Source organism: Manduca sexta, chromosome 7 (assembly GCF_014839805.1).
Source record: "Manduca sexta isolate Smith_Timp_Sample1 chromosome 7, JHU_Msex_v1.0, whole genome shotgun sequence".
Classification (NCBI taxonomy): domain Eukaryota; kingdom Metazoa; phylum Arthropoda; class Insecta; order Lepidoptera; family Sphingidae; genus Manduca; species Manduca sexta.
In genome coordinates this window covers 4,403,867-4,425,002 of record NC_051121.1, presented here as the reverse complement: position 1 = coordinate 4,425,002, position 21,136 = coordinate 4,403,867, and the positions used below count along the sequence as shown (strand labels likewise).

The 21,136-nt window shown below is 41.5% G+C and overlaps 2 protein-coding genes and 1 non-coding gene across 5 annotated transcripts in view; 2 read left to right on the top strand and 1 right to left on the bottom strand.

Annotated features, from left to right (window-relative positions):
- The window catches only part of LOC115451822 (ubiquitin-like protein 3), a 176,476-nt gene extending 169,242 nt beyond the window's left edge, over positions 1-7,234 (top strand). Inside the window, exons 3-5 of one of the 2 annotated variants that reach the window (XR_005114058.1) lie at positions 3,841-4,008; positions 4,987-5,053; positions 5,197-7,234. Coding sequence is in view for 1 of the 2 variants with exons in the window: in XM_037447555.1 (XP_037303452.1) it covers positions 3,841-4,008; positions 5,197-5,261 (233 nt within the window). In the remaining variant the exon portion in view is untranslated. The remainder of the gene's footprint in view (positions 1-3,840; positions 4,009-4,986; positions 5,054-5,196) is intronic. The other variant, XM_037447555.1, reaches the window with a different exon arrangement.
- On the top strand, positions 2,584-2,656 carry Trnat-ugu. The gene has a single exon. It is a non-coding gene; the product is annotated as a tRNA-Thr (tRNA).
- Positions 7,235-11,322: 4,088 nt separating the features above from the next.
- Positions 11,323-20,768, bottom strand: LOC115449680. 2 transcript variants are annotated; one of them, XM_037447670.1, is made up of 11 exons: positions 20,321-20,767; positions 19,615-19,739; positions 19,006-19,135; positions 18,521-18,725; positions 18,221-18,313; positions 17,639-17,794; positions 17,216-17,369; positions 16,659-16,779; positions 16,381-16,452; positions 11,797-16,010; positions 11,323-11,472 (listed from the first exon to the last, which is right to left on the bottom strand). In XM_037447670.1, the coding sequence occupies exons 1-11, from the start codon at positions 20,465-20,467 to the stop codon at positions 11,457-11,459; spliced, it is 5,433 nt and encodes a 1,810-aa protein (XP_037303567.1). In that variant the 5' UTR covers positions 20,468-20,767; the 3' UTR covers positions 11,323-11,456. The 2 variants fall into 2 exon arrangements, with proteins under 2 accessions (XP_037303567.1, XP_037303566.1); XM_037447669.1 differs by lacking the exon at positions 11,323-11,472 and having other exon boundaries at positions 11,493-16,010; positions 20,321-20,768.
- Positions 20,769-21,136: the final 368 nt, after the last annotated feature.

The window sequence follows — 21,136 nt, the reverse complement described above, 5'->3', positions numbered from 1 at the left end:
AACGAATTGTAAGATTTTTAAGGTGACGTCGCGTCGGCGTGTGGGCAGAACGCGGGGCTTGCGATAAAAAAGTCAATTAACAACGCACACGACAGTTCGCACGGCGAGTAACGTTGTATGAGGTCAGTTACCGCGCGATTTTTCGCCTTGTCCTTACTCATTACTCAGCGTGGGACGCACACGCATGACTAAGCATATCGCTACCAAGACCAACTGTGAATTAATTGATTGTGGTATTCGGGATTTTGGAAGTTATAATTAGTGATCAGTTACCATCAGATGACACGTTAATTTGCTCTTTGTACTATATTTTTTTATTACTAAACAATCAATCAATTTGTATCCTGCTCGAAGGACCATGAATCGACTCGTGGAATATTGGTGATGTATTTTAAACGCAACGGTTGTTTGTTGCATTATTGTAATTTATAAAACATGTTTTCACAAAGTTCATGAAGTGACGTGTGTCGCTGTACGTGGAGCAAACATTAAACTTTAAAGGATCATAATTCATAATATAGTTTCGGTTAGAATTAGATCCGGCAAAGGACCCTGAGACTCGTCTGGTTGTGTCAGGATTGTATAAGTTGATAAACCATGACGTTATCTAAATGTACCAAGTAGCTCAACTTGTGAAGCGACTGATGACTTTATTTTGATTATCACGCTAGTTGTGACAACCTTACCCCCTTATTCATAGACGTTATTTATCTAAGCTGTATCGTTGCTGTGATAACAAGTCTGTTTCTCAGTGGTGACGGCATGGCAGCCTTCGCAGTGCGTAGACACAGGGCGGTTGTTATTGGCTAATATTGAGATATATAACTTGATTCTAGTTGGCTGTCAGATAAACAAAGCTGAACAAACAATAAGCTGTCAGAAAAACAAAGTTGAGAAACAGACTTGTTATCACAGCAATGCTCCGTTCTTAGATAAATAACGTCTATGAATAAGGGGGTTAGTGTATAACGTAGTTTGTCCACATTCATAATAAACTTACAGACTTGCACACACGTTGTGTATAATAAATATATTCGATAAACTTGAGCAAAGGCGCGTACTCGAACAACCAATAAACAGAACGTGCAAAGTGAGTGTACCCCAAGAGAATACCAACTTTAGAGCCAACATTTGAGAGAAGTTAGTCTACAATTCGGTTGAATATCTATTTTGATCAAAGTATTTCGGTGAAGATTTAATATAATTTGGGTTATACGCAAGGGGGTTGCGCTTCGTAATGGATTCAAATTAGTTGGCACCAGAACAAGTTTGGGAGTCGCGGTTATTGTTGGGGGTATGCAACGAAAATATTATATTTTTGACTACATATAGTAATTGGAAGTAAGCTTTGGCTACGCTGACGCTATGGGTTCTGTTTTTCTTCTTTTTTTTTTAACCAGTCGGCAATGCAGGATCTGGGTGGTGAAATGTTTGAATGCGTTCGAATTATTACTGTTCGATACCACCACTGTTTTCGTCTTGTTTTACTAAAACTTTCCTTCTAATTTTAAAGTATTCATATAATTCACGTAGATATATATATTTTTTTGTATATTAAATTGAATGGCACTCCGTTTTTAAGCAATTGCAACTTGAACTATAAATAACAGTGCGGGGGGCTTTTCGTTGCTCGATTATTGCTGTTTAAAAGCTCAGTATTTAATTATATTAGGTTTATTATCATTTTATCAATTAATATGAACTGATAGTATATATACAATGCTACATGGCGTGTTTCATCCACGAAGTCACTTACTGAGTTAACATTTTTAAGTAAACATTACCAGAAACGAAGGCAATAGCTCGAAACAGGTCTAGCTTTCAGCGACGCAAGTTGGGCTGTACGTTGGTGCGAAATTACTGCGACGTCAAGCCACGGACGCTGTAATTGTGGTTTAGTTGAGTTCGCAGCTTAGGTCCGTGTTTTATAACCACGCTCGCGGTGTTCGCGTAATGATAATGTATCCCTTGCGAACTCAGTGTTACCGGTATGGAATGGATACATAATTATATTTTTCAGTTTGTTCCGTTTACGTTTCTACACGTTTAAACATGACTTATGATGTTTGTTCTGTAAGAGTGTATAGGTTTGTATAATTTTCGTTTTGGCTTGTACTTGTTTTTGAGCAGCTATGCCTCCGTCAGGTTAGCAAAGTGCCACTTAATAGTATTCATAATGAATATACCAAAATATCTCGTACTTTAACTTATTTTTACATTTTCATTGTTATTTGATTTAATTAACGATTACGCGGGTAGAAACGCAAACAAAAGTATGACCAATATTACATTATTATTTTATGGAACCTATAAGTGTATAAAATAATGCACAATATGAATATATAATAAAAGTTTACAATATCTCGCTATTTTCAACCTTTTCATCCATAAAAAACTATTTTCCTATTTGGATAACTTATTCAATAAAACAAACTGAATACAACGCCATCTGTTTGCTGGTACAAGTAATGAATACAACTAGTCGCTCGATGATGCATTACATCATTTGTGACGATGTGTGAGTGAATAAACGCGTCGCTTCGACAGCGATACCGGTCGGCATTTACGACGCATTAACCATCCGCCTCCATAGCTCAGGGGTTAGAGCACTGGTCTTGTAAACCAGGGGTCGAGAGTTCAAATCTCTCTGGGGGCATTGAGATTCTCATTTTTTTTTATATTAATTTATTTTTATATACCATGTCACTGGATATTTTAAGAACATAATAATTTATCGGTGAAAACAAAATTTGTTTATGTAACGTAAGAGTGTTACGTGTGCAGATATTTTTCAAACACTGGTTTATGTGAAAACATTTTAGTTTAATAATTTAGCATTCCTGAGAAATAAATATAACATGATATTGTTATTAATTAATGTGAATAAATGTAATATTTCTTGTAAAATATTTTTAACTAAGTTCTACTCAAGTTTTGTGTAAATAAAATGTAACTTTGTTTTCAAATTAAAAGGGGAAGAACAAAACAATTGAAGCAATCAATTTGATTAACTATCATTATATAGGATATGTAAGTTATTCCCATCTATTGTTTTTCTGTTTCCTATTAGCGTTAACGTTTGTAAAAAATCGTATAGGCTACGATGCTTGGACTTGGTACCATAGTAAGCTTCGTTTTTTGAGGGTATTGGGAATTAGTTTGATTAGACGGGACATCCACAACGAAAATAATATTTGCATCAAAGCCAGGTTCACAAATAATTTCAATTATATACACGTTATAGAAACTAGGTGGATGCAGATCACCTTGGGATAGGTTTGGCTAGAAATCTTTGGGGGAGGCGTATGTTCCGAAGAAGCATACTATAAATTTGCCACATGATTAGACTATATCCTTTTTCTTTTTTTTTGGTTTCGCGGTAAAAGTCCCTTATTACCACCGCCCAGTTTTCGTGGGGGGCGACTGAGCGGTTATGCTGGGGTAACCGTGCCTTACGGCCCGGCGTTGAGCCGCCCGGATTTGATGACGACCTTCGGGCGACCGCCGGGCCCAGTCCCTAACCCTATGTACAACTAATCTATGCATGGCCTACCAGCTAAAACTCCGCGGTGGCCCTCTTCGGCGCATTAGGGACGGCTGCCTGTCCTGGATTAACATAGGCGGCAGCCTTAGGGTATTTTATCAGTAACTAATATTTAAATTCTAAAGTTAGTGAACATTTTTGGTTGTTTAGAAGTAAACGCAGAAACCGGTAAACGGATTTGAATGAAACTTAGCACACGGATAGACTCTGTCCCAGTTTAACACAAGCTATTTATGAGTAATATACATACATACATACATGGATAACTAATATCAATGTCTGATGCGTGTTTCCAGCGGACTGGGCGTCTGAGTGCGTGTCGCGCGCGGAGATCTTGCGGCTGATCTATCAGGGCCGGTTCCTGCACAGCTCGGTGACGCTGGGCGCGCTGGGGCTGCCGCTCGGCCGCACCACCGTCATGCACCTCGTGCCGCGCGAACATCTGCCCGAGCCTAACTCACATGGTATGGAAACCACATGATTACCATCGTCGAGATAATGCAATACCGCCTAAATGACAATAATAAAAATAGTATTATCAATTTAAAGTTTAGTACAGTAAAGATCAATTTCAATTTGGCTCTTTTCGTCACTTACGTGGTATTGCACTATCCCCGAGGATATAGGTTTCTTTATTTGATAGATTTTGTTGTGGGTTTAAGACAGATCAGTGTTTCATGAGACTCGCCGAGCTTCACTGCTCGGTATGATAAAATGAATGCCATTGCCGATCTTGGCTTACAAGAGTAGCAGTAGCGGGTGTGGGCGGAGTAGAGAACTATACGGTTTTATGTAAATTAGAATAATGCTTCAAGACAGTAGAAGCAACGTAGCTTCCTAGCCTATTACTTTTTTTTCGTTCCTGTTTATCGTAGTGTCTTTCGCCTGATTGTACAGTTACTAGTGAGGTTCAGTGTTTGAATTTCTATAAGCTCCATATAGTTTCTTTGTTCTTTTTCAATCGCTGTGTTCGAGTAAGTGGAATTTGCCCTACCTCGCATCATGCGGTAGATTTGAAATGAGTATTGTACACTTACCTCTCTGTCTAAATCTTTAGTGATAAATGAAGAAAATATATGATATGTATATGTGTCGCAGATCCACGTGTTGGTTTTAGCTAAATGCAATTTATCAAGTTTGTGCCAATATAGAAATTACTATTTAGTTTTTAATGCGGTCCTTCTAATTCCCGCCTCTGATCATTGGTCTCTAAATTAATTCTACTTGTAAATGATGATAGTTTAATTTAAAACATTGATCGAAGAATATTACTTCACTTGATATTCATTCTGATCTACACTGATGGACACAAAAGAGCTATGAGACGACATAATATATTATTTAGCTTCATACTTCTTTTTTTCTTTAAACTGCCTTAGCACTATATTTGCAGGCGCTATACTAAACTATTCATGAAAGTAATGAAATTACTTGGGTTTCAGAAGTCCGATGGAGCTAACATTACCCAACACTCAACATCCTATCCTCTTACCCTATCCTATCCAAATAGTAAGTCCGTATCCCATACATTTTAGTGTAATTAATGTAGAAAATTGTTATTGATAATCAATTGTTTAGGTTCAATTAGTTGTTATTTTTCGAAGAAAATAACTGCAACAAAAATATCTGACATGGTTTTGAAAATGTTTCAGATCAAAGGCAAAAGAGTAAAGGTGGCTCGAGCAGTTGTTGTTCAGCATCGTGCTGCATATTGTAATAGCTGACCGGCGGAACGAGACAGACACACATGATCTGCGGCGAGTGCGAGCGAGACAGACGTCAGGGCCACACCACACGGACTTGTACAATGTGTTCACAGTGACGTAGACGCGCGACGCGTGATCTCTATCACCCATGTCGCCCTAGTAATCGCGAACACACGCTCGCGATGTTTTCATAAATTTTGTGTATAAACTATATTTGTCATCGTCAATTCGTTTTTAAATTATTTGAAAATTAAATGCACAAAGTATTGGGACACTTGGACACGCACATCGCATCGGCCATGTTGTAAAATATCGCGAGCGACGCGTCCGCGCTAGTAATCATATTATTTTCGATAATTCCGGTATAGCTTGGTAAGCGATATTGTATATCTCACCGCGTAACTTATAGCTCGTTTAGAAACATGTTGCGGTAATAATGTTTAAATTAGTAGAATATTCGAGTTAAGGTCCGTTTAACGTATGACGCCGCACGACTACGATCGCCAAAGTTCCTCACGTGCGAACTGAGAACGGTTCTCTGGCTTACATTGTTTTTATTCGGGCTGTCGACAAGTAACAAATCATTCTAGTATTATGAATTAGGTCGTCTGATATGAATTTATATGAAGTTATTAACGAAGATATTTTATAAATAAATTAAAATGACAAATTATGTAGTCAAACTGAGTGTGTATATTACTCTCATTTGCAATGTAAATAGTATGTTTGATATTCATTAAGGAGACATTTTTTTTACTTAATTTTTGTGATAACGTCATGCAATATTTTTCATTTGTTTTTATGTCTAAATTCGCTATTTACTGCGCTATTGTGGCTCGCGTCCGGCCTACGCGCCATACATTCTGTTAGCGACGAAACATTAACGTACGCACTACGAACACGGCGACTGCTTGGAACTCGACGATTGTAAATTTTAGTAATAAAAGCACTAGAATAAATTTTGGCATTTCACATGTCTCGCTTGAACTATGTGCGTGCCTGTACGAGTTTATTAGACAAATACAAACGCAATACGCATTCAAACGATATAGATCTGCGAACCAGCATTACCTCTAAGATTTGTTACTGCTGTGCTGTTCGCGCAGTTATTGTTTAAACCTTCACCACTGTTACCAGAGCCGGATTTTTTGTTGTAAATATCGAAGCTTTTTATTATAATTTACATCACATATTATCCAGCGGCTACGGTTATTTCGTTTACGTAGGTGTATTTTATTATGTTTAACTTCTTATTGGCTTCAGTTGTCAAATTCGGCTTGGCCTCTTACTCTTTACATTGTAAGCTTTGGAAATATGAAATATCGACAAATTATCAAGTTAGTATAGCATATTGGAACTTATCTGTTGACTTGCGGATATGTATTTTTGTGATAGTACAAATAAATTTGCTAATTCATTGACAAAACAAAATTAAAGGCTCAGTGATACGACACGTTAAGCAGTATTAGAACCTGGCACACATAGAGACGGAAATCGCGTGCACACACACACACTTTGTTACATTCGTTCCCGAAGTTGTAATACTTCAATTATATCTTTAAGTCCATCTTTTATTTAATTTTTTAATACATGGCCTTATATAAATCCTTCAAATTTCAACGACATTTTAAATAATATTTTAATACCAGAATAATGTTACTGCTATTGTAAATCAAATATTTACTTTTGAACTTTATTAATATTTCTTACTTATTTAGACGGGTATTTGAGACGGCTCAGTATGTCCTATTTATTTTTTTTAAAGATTGTAATTGACTGAAGAAAATCTTGCCAATCAACACATAACCATTATTGAAACGGGGGACGAATGCAGCATAGTGTATTGTTTTGTTTATGGACAAATAGATTGACGCTGTATGAATGAAATTAATAATTTTGGTTGCTCTGTTTAGTTGCCTGTATGTATGTATTTTGTTAAGTTGTGTAAAATACCTAGTTTATAAATAAAATTAATACAACTTTATTTGCATTTTTAATTTTTATTTCACTTTACGTTTCTCGTTAATAGATGGCGCTTTTTTATTGAGGGTTTTTGTTTCATGTTCTTGGGGGGGTTTACAATATCGAATAAGAATGTGGCTTTTGTATACTTCTTGGATATGTATAGACGGAATTAAATGTAGGTAGAATCTTCGCGTTAAGACTATATCGTAGGCGAGATAGTTTGGTGTCTTCACTGTATTTTAACTAATTTGCCATCGGAATGTTAGCTGGCTAACATGACAGCTACATGACATTACGCGTGTCACGGAAAAATAACCTTATTATGTAATAAATTACATAAACAAGGTCAGGTTTCTAGCACATTAAGTAGACAAAACCTCGAAAATAATTAAAATGATTAAGCCCACAACCCGCACGCGATAAAATGATAAAATATCGATAAATTCGATAGGGATGCGATATAATTATCTGGATGAACAATAATATTAAGATTATACACACGTGACAAACATTATGGTATGTTGTTAGAAAGGAAAACAAAAAAGAAATACAACTAAGCAAAATCATCGTGTGATATCTTCAGTTTCGTGTTATCAGAATTCGTAAACCCATGTTATGATTATGTAATAAATAATAAAGTTATATTCCCGTGACACGCGTAATGTTATGTAGCTATCATGTTAGCCGGCTAACATTCCGATGGTAAATGGGTATTTCAATAGGCTAGTATAAATAATCGTAACACTTGTGTACCACGTGCTTTGATGTCATCGTATATTCGTTGTGAGTGTGAGTGTAATGGAATTACTTATCGCAAGTACTAATAACGCACAAATGTGACGCGACTTACCTGGCGATACTCGACTTATTATTAGACTATTAGTTGCGGTTACTAGATATTTTTAAAAAGTTGTCTACTTACCGCGTGCTCTTTAGATTTTGGTTTGCCTGGAATGTTCTAACGTTTGCTTGAAATTGTAATAAGTCTTTGGGAATGTTTGTAATCTAATATTTATTTCAAACCTGAAATATGAGGTAGAATGACCTAACGGCATGGATACGATCACCAAGGACACAAGTTTTCATATTTTAGATAGGATTAGGTGTCTATTGGGTTTAAAAACAATACTTGATTAGAAACATTTACTTTCTTTCTATCTAAAGGGCCTATTTAGACCCGCAGGACTACCTATGTGATTATGCAGTTAATTTTATGGAGTAAACTGGTGATAAAGAAGAAATAGAATCATTTAAGTACGTGTTTTATGGATGTTTACGAGCAACTTTTCTCCAGATGCTTAATGGCTACGCAATGCAAAAGAGCAAACTGAAAATGCCCACAATTTTAGTATAAATGCCTGATCATAAGCTCTTTAAGATTTCTTTTATTGCATGCTTTCGGACATCAGGCAGTGGTCGAGTCGATATGGTGTAAATATTTGGAATCTTTTTAATTTAGATGAACATAGTATAAGTATGATTAGCTTCGAATGAATATCTTTACCACCGTTGTGTGTATTATCATCTATTTCAGTAAAGTCTTAGTGATTTTTAATTCATACATTACATAAAAACATTAAAAAATACAGTTTACTACGACAGAACATACATTTCGTTAATTATATTTAATTGACTTTATTTTTAAATACAAGATCATTTTTTAGTCTAAAAACATTACGAATGACGTATCACTAACGCCATCTATCGACAGCGCATAATTTGTGGCCGCAAATATTTTACGTGGGCACCGATGGTCAACCATTCACGTGTAGATTAGATTATATATTAGATTCTACAAGCAAACGAACAAACGTGGAACCATCATATTATGTTTAATTTCTTTCTGTCATCAAATTCTTATAGTATCACGTTATTCAATTATAAAGAAAGAAGAAACTATTGATACGTAGTAGCCATTCCAGGTTTATGAGTACAAGCTGTTCTTAATTTAAATGTACGTATAATATGAGTACGTTCTCAAAAAGTAGCGAATCGATAACGAAACATACACACAACGGTCAATATTTGTAATTAAAATTAAATGACAAAAATATTAGGTGTCACTGTATAACAGGTGTTTATCTAAGTACGTACATAATCTATATAATTGTTAATATTAAATTATAATAAATGTTGATTAATTATTGTCATTTACGTTCATTGTCGACTGAAAAAGATCCAACAGAAAAGTAAATAACAGTCATAATCAAAATGCATTCTTGTTCCTGTTTGAAGAACATTGTAGGCAGCGCAATTACTGAGCATTACTAACATCTTGTCTCAGGATGACGAGCGTAGTGGAGTGTCATGCAGTACTTTGTAACTCAAAGTTATGTATGACGCTGCTGTTAATGGGCGGTCGTATCGCTTACCATAAGGCAAAAAGCATGCTTTTCTCGTGTTTCAATCTCAATAAATGCAAAAGAGTAACGGTTTTCTGTTGGATCTGATTTTTCTAGCTACGATTCGGCATTATGGTATTAATACCAGGGTAGTGAAATCGCTTGAAAATAATAATGCAGTTTTTGATTGTATTCAATTTGTTTTTCGTGTGATGCGGCTGTTTGTGTAGATAGTTAAAATAATTTTATAATTACATAATATGTATTAATAAATAATCGATCGACACTATAGGTTGTAAATTGTTTGAACGACTATTGAGTTTCAATGGGGTCAAATAAAATTTTAAGAATACACATGCGTATATTTTATTTTGTTAATTAACGATACGCCTGTATAAAAAGCATATAAGTTCGTGAAAAAATATTCCAACCTCAAACTATTGGACTAATAGGTAACACATTTTTTCTTCCTGAGTTACGTTTCAGCCTGACAAGGGTTGGCTTATACAAACACACCGGACTTTTGAATGACCGTTTTAAGCGCTCGGAACTCTTAACAATTAAGCAACCCACTAAAGAGCTACGATTCTCGACTCAGGACGGTCACTGGGAGAGGATGAAACATGATTAGGGATGAGCGTACTAAACAATCTATCCATTAAAGGGAACACTACATGTTGCGATACCAAAGCATCAGTCTAGCAAAAACTACGAGTCTACAAAAGCTTTAAATATTATTAATTTTTCATATTTTGTCGCATAAACCGGTGCCTAGTTAGCGGGTGGAGGGTAAGTTTTGGGTCCCACCAGGGCCGTAGCTAGGGGATGGCATTATGGGGCAATGCCCTACCTTAGAATACTAATGCCCTACCTTAATCAACTGAATTATACATAACTACTCAATCAAAATATATGGAGCAGCGGGTTTTTTATTTCACGATTTGGAAGTTGGTCCCATAGTACAACTTGTTTGTATTGATGGGTGGAATAATGCCCTTTCGAGATTTAAGGGAATTTTGTTGAAATATGTATATATATTACTTTAACATTTACGTAAGTTTTAACCTGACTCATTCATGTTCACAAGTCATGAAAGCCAAAAATCGATTGACCAGATTAAATCTAGTAAATTTTTACTTCCGCCCTAGCTGTGACCACAGCTGCCCTACCTTAATTTCAAGTCTAGCTACGGCCCTGGATCCGAACCAGAAGTAAAATCCCATGCGCACAGTCAATAGGATAAAATTGTTCGTATGAAGCCGAGATTTGAGCTCTTGTGATATTATAGTTATGGTCATGAATATAACGACTGGAGTCACTCTTACTATCGGTGTCGGTTGGACCTTTCGGAAGAAACGTATTACGGTGACCTTAAAAATAAGATTGATTAAATGCTCTCTCAGTCTCAAAAACGAACTACACTACACTAAAGCGTTTAGTCGACGAGCGAGCTTCACGGCGGTTTGTTGGCTCGCCGGGTTTCCTCGTTGGTTCCTGAATACTGCTGCGTGGACGCGGCCGTCTCACGACTCGTCGAGTTGTTTAAAATTTGGCACAGCACGTTAAGACTAAAAAGCAACTATTTGTCTCGCTTACATCACGAACAACGACAGTTTATGCCTAATTCGTCGATTATACTCTTTAATTCGATATTTTTCATATCAGCCACAGTTGTCATACCGTCTGCTTAATTATGTCACAGGAAAAATGAAGCTTAACATGATAGAAACAAAAACAAATATTATAAATAAACATATATTTCACATATCTTATACTATTCGTGTGTGTACATTGAGTACCATTTTAGTAAGAACAGATTTTTATCTATCTCCAGTTCTGCGGTGCTCAGCTGTTTCAGTTGTTTTTCTGTTGTCTGTAACACCGCCAGCTCGGGCGGCGTTAGAGTTTCTTCCACCTGGAAAATATAACTGTGATAACACTCTTCATTCAATGCGGTCAATACTAGTTTGGGTGGGGAAACTAAGAGATATTCGAAATATTGTTCCTTACTCAAAAAATAACATTATTTGCTTCCTTTAATGTTATCTTTATTATATTTCATGTCACAGCTCAGAACAAAGACATAATGTAAAAAAGATAATATTAGTTTTCTGTGATTATGAATAAAGTAATTTTAAAACCAATTAACGGTTTTTGAGAATAGTTTCAGAACATGTGTTAATAATACGCGTGTGTAAGGGCGAGATTGAGTGTAATGTGTAGTGCAGCGAGTACGCACGTCGTCGATGCGTTGCTGCGGCTCGCCGCGCAGGCGCATGCCGTGCACGATGGTGCGCACGCGGCGCTGCTTGTCGACGAGTGAGGTTGAGTGTAATGTGTAGTGCAGCGAGTACGCACGTCGTCGATGCGTTGCTGCGGCTCGCCGCGCAGGCGCATGCCGTGCACGATGGTGCGCACGCGGCGCTGCTTGTCGACGAGTGAGGTTGAGTGTAATGTGTAGTGCAGCGAGTACGCACGTCGTCGATGCGTTGCTGCGGCTCGCCGCGCAGGCGCATGCCGTGCACGATGGTGCGCACGCGGCGCTGCTTGTCGACGAGTGAGGTTGAGTGTAATGTGTAGTGCAGCGAGTACGCACGTCGTCGATGCGTTGCTGCGGCTCGCCGCGCAGGCGCATGCCGTGCACGATGGTGCGCACGCGGCGCTGCTTGTCGACGAGTGAGGTTGAGTGTAATGTGTAGTGCAGCGAGTACGCACGTCGTCGATGCGTTGCTGCGGCTCGCCGCGCAGGCGCATGCCGTGCACGATGGTGCGCACGCGGCGCTGCTTGTCGACGAGTGAGGTTGAGTGTAATGTGTAGTGCAGCGAGTACGCACGTCGTCGATGCGTTGCTGCGGCTCGCCGCGCAGGCGCATGCCGTGCACGATGGTGCGCACGCGGCGCTGCTTGTCGACGAGTGAGGTTGAGTGTAATGTGTAGTGCAGCGAGTACGCACGTCGTCGATGCGTTGCTGCGGCTCGCCGCGCAGGCGCATGCCGTGCACGATGGTGCGCACGCGGCGCTGCTTGTCGACGAGTGAGGTTGAGTGTAATGTGTAGTGCAGCGAGTACGCACGTCGTCGATGCGTTGCTGCGGCTCGCCGCGCAGGCGCATGCCGTGCACGATGGTGCGCACGCGGCGCTGCTTGTCGACGAGTGAGGTTGAGTGTAATGTGTAGTGCAGCGAGTACGCACGTCGTCGATGCGTTGCTGCGGCTCGCCGCGCAGGCGCATGCCGTGCACGATGGTGCGCACGCGGCGCTGCTTGTCGACGAGTGAGGTTGAGTGTAATGTGTAGTGCAGCGAGTACGCACGTCGTCGATGCGTTGCTGCGGCTCGCCGCGCAGGCGCATGCCGTGCACGATGGTGCGCACGCGGCGCTGCTTGTCGACGAGTGAGGTTGAGTGTAATGTGTAGTGCAGCGAGTACGCACGTCGTCGATGCGTTGCTGCGGCTCGCCGCGCAGGCGCATGCCGTGCACGATGGTGCGCACGCGGCGCTGCTTGTCGACGAGTGAGGTTGAGTGTAATGTGTAGTGCAGCGAGTACGCACGTCGTCGATGCGTTGCTGCGGCTCGCCGCGCAGGCGCATGCCGTGCACGATGGTGCGCACGCGGCGCTGCTTGTCGACGAGTGAGGTTGAGTGTAATGTGTAGTGCAGCGAGTACGCACGTCGTCGATGCGTTGCTGCGGCTCGCCGCGCAGGCGCATGCCGTGCACGATGGTGCGCACGCGGCGCTGCTTGTCGACGAGTGAGGTTGAGTGTAATGTGTAGTGCAGCGAGTACGCACGTCGTCGATGCGTTGCTGCGGCTCGCCGCGCAGGCGCATGCCGTGCACGATGGTGCGCACGCGGCGCTGCTTGTCGACGAGTGAGGTTGAGTGTAATGTGTAGTGCAGCGAGTACGCACGTCGTCGATGCGTTGCTGCGGCTCGCCGCGCAGGCGCATGCCGTGCACGATGGTGCGCACGCGGCGCTGCTTGTCGACGAGTGAGGTTGAATGTAATGTGTAGTGCAGCGAGTACGCACGTCGTCGATGCGTTGCTGCGGCTCGCCGCGCAGGCGCATGCCGTGCACGATGGTGCGCACGCGGCGCTGCTTGTCGACGAGTGAGGTTGAGTGTAATGTGTAGTGCAGCGAGTACGCACGTCGTCGATGCGTTGCTGCGGCTCGCCGCGCAGGCGCATGCCGTGCACGATGGTGCGCACGCGGCGCTGCTTGTCGACGAGTGAGGTTGAGTGTAATGTGTAGTGCAGCGAGTACGCACGTCGTCGATGCGTTGCTGCGGCTCGCCGCGCAGGCGCATGCCGTGCACGATGGTGCGCACGCGGCGCTGCTTGTCGACGAGTGAGGTTGAGTGTAATGTGTAGTGCAGCGAGTACGCACGTCGTCGATGCGTTGCTGCGGCTCGCCGCGCAGGCGCATGCCGTGCACGATGGTGCGCACGCGGCGCTGCTTGTCGACGAGTGAGGTTGAGTGTAATGTGTAGTGCAGCGAGTACGCACGTCGTCGATGCGTTGCTGCGGCTCGCCGCGCAGGCGCATGCCGTGCACGATGGTGCGCACGCGGCGCTGCTTGTCGACGAGTGAGGTTGAGTGTAATGTGTAGTGCAGCGAGTACGCACGTCGTCGATGCGTTGCTGCGGCTCGCCGCGCAGGCGCATGCCGTGCACGATGGTGCGCACGCGGCGCTGCTTGTCGACGAGTGAGGTTGAGTGTAATGTGTAGTGCAGCGAGTACGCACGTCGTCGATGCGTTGCTGCGGCTCGCCGCGCAGGCGCATGCCGTGCACGATGGTGCGCACGCGGCGCTGCTTGTCGACGAGTGAGGTTGAGTGTAATGTGTAGTGCAGCGAGTACGCACGTCGTCGATGCGTTGCTGCGGCTCGCCGCGCAGGCGCATGCCGTGCACGATGGTGCGCACGCGGCGCTGCTTGTCGACGAGTGAGGTTGAGTGTAATGTGTAGTGCAGCGAGTACGCACGTCGTCGATGCGTTGCTGCGGCTCGCCGCGCAGGCGCATGCCGTGCACGATGGTGCGCACGCGGCGCTGCTTGTCGACGAGTGAGGTTGAGTGTAATGTGTAGTGCAGCGAGTACGCACGTCGTCGATGCGTTGCTGCGGCTCGCCGCGCAGGCGCATGCCGTGCACGATGGTGCGCACGCGGCGCTGCTTGTCGACGAGTGAGGTTGAGTGTAATGTGTAGTGCAGCGAGTACGCACGTCGTCGATGCGTTGCTGCGGCTCGCCGCGCAGGCGCATGCCGTGCACGATGGTGCGCACGCGGCGCTGCTTGTCGACGAGTGAGGTTGAGTGTAATGTGTAGTGCAGCGAGTACGCACGTCGTCGATGCGTTGCTGCGGCTCGCCGCGCAGGCGCATGCCGTGCACGATGGTGCGCACGCGGCGCTGCTTGTCGACGAGTGAGGTTGAGTGTAATGTGTAGTGCAGCGAGTACGCACGTCGTCGATGCGTTGCTGCGGCTCGCCGCGCAGGCGCATGCCGTGCACGATGGTGCGCACGCGGCGCTGCTTGTCGACGAGTGAGGTTGAGTGTAATGTGTAGTGCAGCGAGTACGCACGTCGTCGATGCGTTGCTGCGGCTCGCCGCGCAGGCGCATGCCGTGCACGATGGTGCGCACGCGGCGCTGCTTGTCGACGAGTGAGGTTGAGTGTAATGTGTAGTGCAGCGAGTACGCACGTCGTCGATGCGTTGCTGCGGCTCGCCGCGCAGGCGCATGCCGTGCACGATGGTGCGCACGCGGCGCTGCTTGTCGACGAGTGAGGTTGAGTGTAATGTGTAGTGCAGCGAGTACGCACGTCGTCGATGCGTTGCTGCGGCTCGCCGCGCAGGCGCATGCCGTGCACGATGGTGCGCACGCGGCGCTGCTTGTCGACGAGTGAGGTTGAGTGTAATGTGTAGTGCAGCGAGTACGCACGTCGTCGATGCGTTGCTGCGGCTCGCCGCGCAGGCGCATGCCGTGCACGATGGTGCGCACGCGGCGCTGCTTGTCGACGAGTGAGGTTGAGTGTAATGTGTAGTGCAGCGAGTACGCACGTCGTCGATGCGTTGCTGCGGCTCGCCGCGCAGGCGCATGCCGTGCACGATGGTGCGCACGCGGCGCTGCTTGTCGACGAGTGAGGTTGAGTGTAATGTGTAGTGCAGCGAGTACGCACGTCGTCGATGCGTTGCTGCGGCTCGCCGCGCAGGCGCATGCCGTGCACGATGGTGCGCACGCGGCGCTGCTTGTCGACGAGTGAGGTTGAGTGTAATGTGTAGTGCAGCGAGTACGCACGTCGTCGATGCGTTGCTGCGGCTCGCCGCGCAGGCGCATGCCGTGCACGATGGTGCGCACGCGGCGCTGCTTGTCGACGAGCCTGGCGCGGCGGCTCCGCTCGTGTGCGCCGCGCCGCACCGCGTTGTGCAGCGCGCGGTAACACATCTGCTGCGCCGTCTGCGTCACCTGCCGCAACACACGCATTTAATACAGAATCCTCTCCTAGCCGAATTTGGGCCACGATGGCAACCTCAACGGTGATCGGGAGGTACGCAAGAGATATTATAGTGCACAAGTGTGTTCGGTGAGTGAGAGGTCTAGCGCAGGATCAAAGACTTAACGGGCTTAATACAACTATGAATACCAAACTTTATGGCCAGCATGGTTAAAAACTTTTGTCCAATGACTTCAATCAATTATGTCTATAACAAGTCGTCAATATTTTACATAGTAGAATCTTTAATTGATAAAGATATGACGTCGAGGAATTGTCTGCCTCATAACATATGTATCTGTAACTCTAAATAAATAATATTGTTAATATCATGTTCATTACCTCGTGCATATTCACGTGGTATAAGTAGATCGCTTTCGCCATGCCGCCCGCCGACGCTGCCTTCCTCATCGGCTGAAAGCATAACCAGCTTGTAATAAAATATATTTTGTAACTGTTTTAGCATTTTAAACAATTAAAGTAAAACAAGCTAGACAACAGCAAATAAATAAATTGGTTACAAAAATGCAATTAAATGACAATGGAATAATAAGAAGCCAAAATAAAATTATCAGTTTACACTCTTGATATATTAATATGTAGTAAAATTTATCATTTACCTGTATACTTATAAAATGTTCCTCTAACAACTTGTAAGTGAGCTCCTTGCATTCCTTGTTCACTAACATGGCGTGTTTCTGTATATCATCCTCTTCTATGTACTTCTTTTCTCTTATTAATCTGAAATAGAAAAATAAGTTGTAAGCAACTATATATATGTACTATGTACTAGATTAGGCGTTCCGAACAATCACTGTGTTCAACTGAATTGAACTGCAATCCATTCAAACTGACTTTAGTATGGTCAATATTGACAGCTTGTGGTTGTGTGGGAAGTGGCGCTCTTGATATAAGAACTCGAGTCTAAGTGTAAACCTGGATTTGAATAAAAAATATTAATCAAATAAGTAAAATTATTTGTTGTTCAAGTGAATTAATAGGTTACAACAGTGACGTTTTGGTTGCCATTTTAGTTCAGATTTTGAACAAATGGTTTATATGGACGTTCATGTCTATAGAATATACGTCAGTGGTTGTAAGCTCATATTTATTATGCGATGGAAGCTCAGACTCACACACGCACACACGCACACGCATACTCGTAAAGCTGTCGTACCTGAATATCCTGGCGGCCTTGGAGCCGAGCCGCTCGGTGACGAGGTGGTCGAGCGCGGCGCAGGCGAGCTGCTGACTCGCCACTCGCGCGCGCACGCAGTACTGCCCCCCCGCCGCGTCCCCCGCGCGCCGCACGAACCCGCACCCGCTCTCCTCTGCAGAATATAACGCATGTATCAATATAATAAGAAAATTTCAGCGAATCGGTCGCGTAACTATTGTATTAAGGTCCGTAGACAATTAATGAATGGGCCGTGTTAGGATTTTTTCCTGTGACCTTTAAAGTCCAAATACCCTAAAAAATATTGTAAATTTTACATTTTGTGGCGGGGGTGGAGAAGTAGTGTGGCATATAGCCATGTCATGCCGCCATATATTTCGCCACTGGATAGTGTTAAACAGTCTGATATCTACTCGTACGTACCCAGCACCTTGAGGTACTGGTCGAGGTAGGTGTGCAGCGCGGGTCGGTCGCGGGCGCGCGTGCGCAGTTCGTGCGCGGCGGCGGGCCCGCCCTCGCCCGCCCACGCCGCCGACGACAGGTACATCTGCTCCAGCAGCAGACGCATCAGCTCGCCCGCTACACAACAACAAACAATTGTCAATATTTTGAATGTTAGCATGGCACAAAAAATGTATCACGAATATGACAGACGGGTAGATCTAAGTAAGTTTGGATTATCATTTGTCATATAAGCTATTTTATAAAATATAGTAAGTAACCCTGAAAACGATAGAGTGGAATTTTTATTCTTAAACCCATAAATTCCAATGTTAGATATAACTCTTACCAGTGCACAATGTTTTTTACCCAGGAAATAAATCAGTTTATTTTTCATATTATTGTTTCATGATTTATCACAATATATTATTTTATATATTTTATAACTATAATTATTATAGCCATGTATGTACGATCGAAAATTCTGATAATCAACTTCGCGAGAAATACATTTTTTTTATTGCATATAGTATAATGTGTGATTTGGAAATAAGGATTAGTTACCATTTTCATCAATCCGCCTTGTCATTGCTTTGATCATTATTTCGTCTCTAAAATCTTGATGAAATCTGTCATAATTCACTTTCCAATACACGTCTGAAACATACAATACATACTTTATTTTGTGATATTTTTGTACATATTTTTTTTAATAGTAAACTCTATATTATCTGAACACTTACATATAGTTTTGTATTCAAATATATAATTATTTACCTATTTTTTAAGTTTTTTAAACTTCACACAGCTGGTATTATACATAGTCTCTAATTCACGCCCAGTACGAAAGAACAATGAACTTACTGTCTTTGACATCAGCTAAACTCCCCGAGTTGAACACCTGCATGAGCACCCTGACATCCAAGTCTGGTACTATTGTGGCCACTGGCACAAGTGTAGGCACCTCGCTGCCTTCTTTCAATTCTGCCACAGGGGCCTGTTGTATGTACCCAGCTGTAGCCAGGCTGACAAATGTGTCTTTCAGTTTCACTATGTTTATGTTTTTTTCCTAGAATATACATTGTAATAATAATTATTAACATGATATTGTAATTAGAATGGATTCTTTGGGCATATAACTAAATATTAAATACTAGCTTATACAAATTTATCAGTTACTACATGTACCATAACAAATATCTTAACATTTCAACATCTTGACAAACTTTTGTATTCATAAAGTTATTAAAATTTTGCTTATTGTTGTCTGTCAAATGACTTGTTTTATTTTAAAGTCCTTCTGAATATAAATATCTAAATATTATATTTCTCCAGTGCCTATGACTTACTTTATCATCTTTATATTTAAGAGCAATGGAGACTAGTAGCACAGTAGCTGTGCAACTTCCTTCTTGGAGCAATTCTTCTACTAAAAGCTCTGCTTCTGTTCCATATTTACTTTTCATTTGTAATAAATACCTGAAATAAAAATTACATCTTATTATTTTTACCTTTGAATGACGGAGCAAGCATGCCACTCACCTGATGGTAAGCAATATGATAGATAAACAATAGCAACACCATACAGATCTTTGAATTATAAAGTACTGTGTAACACTTCACCGTACTCGTCACTTTGAGATAAAAAATGTTAACCCTTATAATTATCAGTATTCACTTGCTACAATGTCTTTTAAACCATAACAGAACCATGCAAGCTCATTTCTACTAGTAGTAGAAATAGAGATTGCAGCAATATCTACCCAGACAGCCCCTCGCATACAAAAGACCTACCATCAGTAATATTACCAAATTATAACATGAGCTAACTGCATGCCTAGTGATGAGCATCATCAATGCCCGTAAATAGTGGCAGCTCAAATTTTATCTCAAAGTACAAACCATTGTATGGTACTGCACTGGGCTGGTCATCCTAAGATACCTAAAATCTTACTTACCTTGGATATCTGATGAGTAGCAACACATTATCAGGTAAAAGTTTGTAGTCTGCTATTAAAACATTATTAGATGCCTCAAAACTGGCCAAATCATACTTGAGCAGGGTGCGGAGACATTCTACTACCTGAAATTACAAAAGAGCATTCTTAAGATATGGTATTTTAGTCATACATAAATAGTTCTTTAAACCAATGGTTCCCAAAGTTCTAAATTCTTGACTGTCATTACAAAGGGGCATAATTCCATTAATGACAGATTGTTCACATGAGAATTGTTGATGCAATAACAATGTATTTATCCTAGTTTTATTATTATAGCTTTGGCATCAACTTAAATTATTTTTAATGTTTATTATCATTAGCCATCTGCCTATTGATTGACGTATCGCCATATTTGTTATGGTCTACAGAACTTTCGCTCGTAAGACCGATCCATAATTTGGGAAATGCTGCCTTAACCCTTAAATGACGGAATGAATGGTTTTCTTAACTATTGGATAATGCTATAGCCTATAATTGGCTTGAATTACGTCCAGGGTCACAATTCATAGCGCCGACCTTGATTTGGCGGATGATTATAATCGGTAGCCTACAATAGACTTCATAGACTAACTCAAAATATATCTTTTACAGTAAAACTAGTTCATTCAGATAATAAATATTCTCAAAACAAATAACGTATACGCATTTTGTTATACTTACTTACCTGAGATCTAGGCAACCCTGTGGACTTCACAATCAATCCAATAGGTTTACTTCCATAAGTGAACAAATCGTCACCAACACATTGTACAATTTCACCGAAATACCGATGAAGAATTACCGACACCACTCGGCCAAGTTGATGGGACATTTTTGTATAAAAAACTGATATAGTTGCTATTTTCACATATTTCTAATAATCTTATTAATACTATTTGTAAGCAATAAATGGACGAAAATACTCTATAGCACACAAATATTAGGTTATAAAATATGTGGATTCAATGTTTACAATTTTACAATAATATGTCACGTTCCATTACACGCATGGCTTAAAATAGCTAAATATATAAATAGTTTCAGAAATCATCAATAAATCAAGAAAAACTGCATAAAATTAAAATATACACTAAGGACTTATTTTTATGTATTATAATTATTTTGCAAGTTATAAGTAAAGTTTTATAAATTCTGTGACAAGTGACTTCTCTTAACAATGTTACTAACTTGTTACTATAGAAATTTCCCCCCTTTTGGTGTAAATGATAACGAATAAAGCATCAAATATATTTGAAGATGGATGTGAATCTAAAACGGAATATTAATTCATTAAATTTAATAAATAATAATAAGTTGATTTAAAACTTAGATGATAAAACTATAATATACACCCCGCTAAAAAGTGAAAACATTTATCTGGCACGGTATAAAACCGTATTCACAGGGGATTCCCAGCCATAACAATTCGCATAAAAAGTAATAGATAAAATCTTTCATAAGTATTGATTCTTGGATTATTTTAGAGTTCATATCTACTCGT